At 33.8% G+C, this 6,550-nt stretch overlaps 1 protein-coding gene across 1 annotated transcript in view; it reads right to left on the bottom strand.

Annotated features, from left to right (window-relative positions):
- Nucleotides 1-6,550, bottom strand: part of LOC106458039 (transmembrane and TPR repeat-containing protein CG4050-like) — a 206,496-nt gene that overhangs the window by 25,566 nt on the left and 174,380 nt on the right. The window contains exons 9-12 of the mRNA XM_013917492.2: nucleotides 3,795-3,943; nucleotides 2,909-2,992; nucleotides 1,362-1,499; nucleotides 77-170 (exon numbers count right to left, since the gene is read on the bottom strand). Coding sequence (XP_013772946.1) covers nucleotides 77-170; nucleotides 1,362-1,499; nucleotides 2,909-2,992; nucleotides 3,795-3,943 — 465 coding nt within the window. The remainder of the gene's footprint in view (nucleotides 1-76; nucleotides 171-1,361; nucleotides 1,500-2,908; nucleotides 2,993-3,794; nucleotides 3,944-6,550) is intronic.

The raw sequence follows: 6,550 nt of genomic DNA, 5'->3' as shown, positions 1-6,550 counted from the left end.
ACAAACAAACAATATTTTTAATTTTTTACCTCCGCCTTCGTTTCATTTAGACGAAGATGTACTGATGAAAGCTTACCTTCCAAAACGCTTGCTCCGCTTCATCGTATTGTTGTAAGTTATTGAAAGTTCTTCCAACATTGATGTGTGCTCCAATGTCATCTGGTTGAGCTCTGTCGTGCAAAAATAAAAAAAAAAAATTCTACTGAACTAATTTAAAAACAGTTTTATGTAGAGAGTTTACGTGCAAACAGTATCGTTTTAATTAGATACACTATTAGTACAGAACCACAGTGGATTAGACTATTGTTATAACTTTTTTTCCCAACCAATAAGAGTTTAGCTTTACCAAACGAGTTGAACGTATTGTTAGTTTTTCTGCAAGGATCAGTATATTACATAGGTAATGACCATTAGACATATATTAATTAGGTTTTACTGAGTCTTCATAATTCGGAATGAAAATCAACAAGATTTATTTTTAGGTAGGTGTATATTAAGTTTCCTTAATTAGGTATTAAAATTAAGTCTGCCTAATTAAAAAGTCCAAAACAAGATTTTTTGCAGAAAGACAATCTTGAGTAATGAAACAAGATTGAATTCAAAATCCGACAGGCCTGGGTCGCCTTTTAACCACGTCTTATTTTGCTTTACGTATGTGAAGTAAATACTAGCACACGATATCCTTAACTCACGAATTTTGTTTTGATTCCATTCGTTAATGTCCAAACTCAAACAATAGATATCTAATGACGAAATCCTTACTTTTATTTGTGTTGTTGTTTTTTTTCTAGAACTATGGAACAAACTCTTATAAATATAGCTAAAGATTGTACGTAATAACATTAGCAAATTCTAATCATTACAAGTTTTCATTTAGTTCACGTTTAATGATCTTTCAGTAAGAAATTAATGTAGTTCTAATCCCCTAACACCATTAATTAGTATAATGGACAAATTTATATAAAACATTGCTTTTTCTTTAATTATTGTACTTAATAGAAAAATTTTGTTGGTTCTCGGGAGCGAATTTACATACATTAAGTTTTATGTGATCATAATCTGGCGCCTTTCTTAAGATTGAAGTTTTCTTCGTTGTTAAACCAAAGAACGATGAAGTTGTTTTTAATAATTCTGTTCCATACTAATTATAATCTACTTTGCTTGGAAATATATTAACAACAATCTGAATTTCCGATGATAATAGGCTTAGTCGGTTCAGTAAATTATCATCAGTATTATTTTTGTTGAATTGTATAATAAATATATATAATAATAATACCTTTATATATATATAATAAAATGTATTGTTGAATTACTAAACCTTTAACGCTTATATGCTATAACAGCATCACAACCCTTACCTTGAAGCTTTTATGAAATATTGAAGTGCTTCATGAAATTTCTCTTGCCCCTCTAGAGCATGACCTACGTTGTTGTACAACTTGGCGTTTTGGTGATTCACTCGTAGCCCAGCCATGAATATTGTGTACTCCGATTCCCTGGAATAAAACACACAGAACACAATATTTTCTACTTTTTTACCGTGTATTTATTCCATGGGCAAAATTTGTGACACCAAAGGTGGGGGACTGCTTCCCCAGTAATTTCATCTACGGTTTATTCTGATTTTGGAAAGTAAAAATGTCTGTCACTAAGTTCTGTGATTCGAGTATTGTGAAAGCCATACGCATAAGGCAATCTGAGAATAAAAGTAGAATTATAAATATATATTTATGTGTTCATTAGAAGCCCAACAAATAAATTGCCAATCACATTTCGAAAGATTTTCCACGTAGAAAATTAAAAGCCGTCAATATTTCACTTCTTTGTTTGCACATAACAATTTTATAAACTTCTGACTGGGTGTTTCTTTTGACAAACTGCACAAATTTAATTATTCTCGTAATGTTTAACAGCATTGAGAACCAGAATCTGTTAAATCTCTGTCAACAGCACTAAGAACCAGAATCTGTCAGATCTCTGTCAACAGCACTAAGAACCAGAATCTGCCAGATCTCTGTCAATAGCACTAAGAACCAGAATCTGTCAGATCTCTGTCAAATTCACTAAGAGGGTGCTGTTGACAGAGATCTGACAGATTCTGGTTCTTAGTGAATTTGACAGAGATCTGACAGATTCTGGTTCTTAGTGCTGTTGACAGAATCTGACAGATTCTGTCTTAACAGCACTAAGAACCAGAAACGGTCAGATCTCTGTCAATAAAAGATTTGTCGTCAGTATTATAATGTTTTACAACTCAAGAACGTGTTCAGTGACATCACGACGCAAACCTTAAACATTCTATCCACAGCCCGACAGGTTAACCATTAGGCCACGCCCGGTGAAAACGTCCTATGAATTGTCTTTCACACTGTAACATTTCCCAAAACGAACGACGAGATAGCTAATTTATCAAAGTCATCATTACAAATAGCAACAGCGTCGAAACAGGAAAGGTATCTATTTTGGTGTATTAGGAATGAATTAATGACATGGGTTTAATTAAACAGATGGCGCTAGCAGTGCTACGGTAGCTCTAATGACATAACTAATGTTTGAAACAGTAAATCAAAATTCATTTGAGAACTAATGTAGTGATCCTCGATAAGCACACAAGTGGCTGGTTTCTTGGAAATAAAACAGTATCTCCAGTAAAATAAGCCACAAATTTACAACTAAAGGTATCTTCTTGGGATATTTCCAAGTTTAGTATGAAAATATGCTAAAATTAGACATTGTTTAATGTGAAAACGATTATATAAATTTTATAAAACGAAATAATATGATAATTATAGATTTAAAAATACCTTTTTTTTTTACTATTTGATTGAATTGTCTAGACAGTGGAAGATACTAAACTTTAAACTGAAATATTAGAGGTAATTGGTGGTTTGGAAATTCAACGTACCAATCAAAATTCCGAGTCACTGTTTTGAAAGAATGGGTCAGCAATAAAAACACCAGCAGTCCCCAGAAGAACGATTTCCAATGGCTGGAAAGGAATAATCATATATACAACTTCATGTTAATGGGCATTGCCCTATAAAAATTAGGCTGTTTCTATATAAGTAAATCCAAGTAATAAGGTGTAAACAAAATAATGCACGAAATATCACGTGTACCTCCTCCAAAACTTCAAGAAATATAAGTCATAAAACAGCCGGATTTTAATTTGAATCTTTTTCGAAATTATTTTACCATCCTAATTGCTTTTCTTTAATGGTAAAATTAATGTAAATGTGGCCAGTACACTTTCGAGCTTATTATAATGTGTCATATTCTTCCATCAGAAAGTTGTTAATTAACACCTTACCTTGTGGTAATGACAATACGTTCTTAGAATGAGCACAAAACTTTAGGTTTATTGTATGTTTGGAAACAGCACTGAGAAAAAAAAGTTAAATGGTTTATAGCAAACTTCTAGAGTTCTATATAGTAAAACAAGGGGTGTTGTTATTGCTCAAAACTGAAAAACTGTTGTTAAACTACAGTATAACGAAGCAGATTGCTCATAGTGTCAGTAATGAACTTACGTTTTCTCCAGTAGAAGATACCAACTTATGCCAGTGTCAGTAATGTACTTACGTTTTCTCCAGTAGAAGGTACTAACTTATGCCAGTGTCAGTAATGTACTTACGTTTTCTCCAGTAGAAGATACCAATCATATGCCAGTGTCAGTAATGTACTTACGTCTTCTCCAGTAGAAGATACCAACTTATGCCAGTGTCAGTAATGTACTTACGTTTTCTCCAGTAGAAGATACCAACTTATGCCAGTGTCAGTAATGTACTTACGTTTTCTCCAGTAGAAGATACCAACCATATGCTACGAGCATACAGAATCCCATGCTTGGGGTGTACAGAACTCGTTCTGCAACAACAAATCCCACGGGGAAGAATAAGTTCGACGCCGGTAAAAAAGGGAAGACCACGAAGGAAAGGCTCTGAAATTAAATAAATAACACAGTAAGTTCGACGCCGGTAAAAAAAAGGGAAGACCACGAAGGAAAGGCTCTAAAATTAAATAAATAACACAGTAAGTTCGACGCCGGTAAAAAAAAAAGGGAAGACCACGAAGGAAAGGCTCTGAAATTAAATAAATAACACAGTAAGTTTGACGCCGGTAAAAAAAGGGATTGTTTGTTTGTTTTTAATTATGCACAAAGCTACACAAGGGCTATCTGTGCTCTGCCCACCATGGGTATCGAAACCCGGTTTCTAGCGTTTTAAGTCCGCAGACATACCGCTGTGCCACTGGAGGGGGCAGGTAAAAAAGGGAAGACCACGAAGGAAAGCATCTGAAATGAGACAAATAACACAGTTGGTTAATGTAAGTAACAAGTCTTAAAATTCAAACCATCGCTACCTACGACTGGTCTTGGGGGTTGGTTTGTAAATTACATGTTTCACAAGAAGTAGGGGTAAAGCATCTCGATAAAGTGCACGAGCTTCCACCGAGACTATTTACAACATCCTAAAAGATAGATGGCGTTGAAGAAATTGTGTATCATTATCGCATATCTTAAAGCATTTAGTTAATAATTTCGATAAATTTGGCGACTTTCAAAAATAAAATATCCCACAATGTTTCGATTTCCTGTAATACAGATTGACTCCCTTTTCCTAATTTATGCACCAACTCACAGTTTGTTTTGATTTAGTAAAATTTCGTTCAAACAAATCATGGTTATTCTTTGATAGATGATTGAAGCGAAGTATTCACACTGAGTTCAGTGTGAAATAGGCGGCAACTTCCCATTAGAGAATATATTGGTGACTGTAGAATTTACTTATGCTGCTCAAGTGTAAAGGCATTTCACAGTCAACTCAAATCACAGTTAACCTTTGAACTTCTGCAGGTTTTTAAAGAGCATATGCTATCTATGGACAAGTTTTTCAATGTTTCTGTCTACAAGTCATACAAAGGTGGTCCGGCATGGCCAGGTGGTAAGGGCACTCGACTCGCAATCTGCGGGTCGCGGGTTCGAATCCCCGTCATACCAAACATGCTCGCCCTTTCAGCTGTTGGGGCGTTATAAAGTGACGGTCAATCACACTAATCGTTGGTAAAAGAGTAGCCCAAGAGTTGGCGGTAGGTGGTGATGACTAGCTGCCTTCCCTCTAGTTTTACACTACTAAATTAGGGACGGCTAGCGCAGATAGCCCTCGTGTAGCTTTGTGCGAAATTCAAAATAAACAAACATCCAAAGGTAGTACCTGTCCATACAAATCAATTCGAGACACTTACACTACCTAAGGTAGATCTTCATTCAAATAATAATTGAACTTATTAAATTTTCACCCCTCACAAATGGTAATGAAAATAAACATTAAATACCCATCACACAAAAGCAAGTTATCTAAAGCTGGTGTTAATTAACAGAACTGCTTATATAAGTTATTTTATTAATTTCAACAACGAAAAACGTGCTTCTTGAAACGCCCCCACCCAATGGCTCAGCGGTAAGTCTCAAAATAGCCCATTGCGTAATAAACAAACAAAAAGACAAAATATATTCACAGGAGTAGATTAAGAAAATTACAATACATAATATGTTTTTTTATATATAAATTAAACATATTTTAAATTATTCAATATATGCATTACTTAGCTTTTTCGGTTACATGAATCTCAAACTTTATAAACCCCCAACAGTTTGGTAAAATTACAACTATTTAGCGTGTATATAGTAATAATAATTTAAGGAATTTGCTTTTTAAACAAACTGTACAATTAAGAAAGGTGATTCAAACTTGCAATGATTAATTTTAAGTCTGGTAATTACAAACACGAGTAAAATACATTTAAACGTGGTTGCCAGAGAGAGAGAGAGAGAAGAAAAAAAATCTATATTCTACTTATTACGTTTAAGGATTGTTATAGTCCGCTATTATTTTCCCATAAGTAATCGTTTAAAATGCCCAATTAAGTTAGTAATCGATAACTGCCTGATTTGGAAACACGAAGGAAATAAACATATCGATAAATGTTGCCTGAACAAGATGTTTTACCTTTAAGTAGGCCTTATTTTGGCTTTGGAACGGCTGTTTTATTACTAACTTTTATGAACGACCAATATATTTTTTGTGTTATAGAAAATACTTTTGGCTGATAAATAGTTATTAAAAACATAATGTCGTCAAGCTTTTGAAATTTTTTTCCATCGTTATACACGTTAAACACTGAAAGTTGTTTAACTCTCAATTTATCATGAACTTAGTGAGTTTGATACACAATAATGTATATATCCAATGGCATAAACTTGGATTTTTGTGAAAAAATGATGTGCGCCATCTTGGATTCCACATTTCCACAGTTCAGTGAATAATTAAAGTTAAACGTTACTTTTTAAGGTCATTTAGGCAGAAATAATAAATCTCAGGCTATCGTCATTAACCAAAATTAAGATATTTGCTATATTCAAAATCTCTAAGTAATATTATTAGGATAAATATTTTCGAGAACATCATAATGTCAACGAAAGATGGCACTGGTTCAACAGCTCGATTAGGCTTACGCCTTCACTTGTGAAGAACACTTGAATATATAT

This window comes from Limulus polyphemus, unplaced genomic scaffold (assembly GCF_000517525.1).
Source record: "Limulus polyphemus unplaced genomic scaffold, Limulus_polyphemus-2.1.2 Scaffold408, whole genome shotgun sequence".
Taxonomy (NCBI): Eukaryota; Metazoa; Arthropoda; class Merostomata; order Xiphosura; family Limulidae; genus Limulus; species Limulus polyphemus.
The sequence above is the reverse complement of the archived record's forward strand: the minus strand, read 5'-3'. Positions and strand labels throughout refer to the sequence as shown.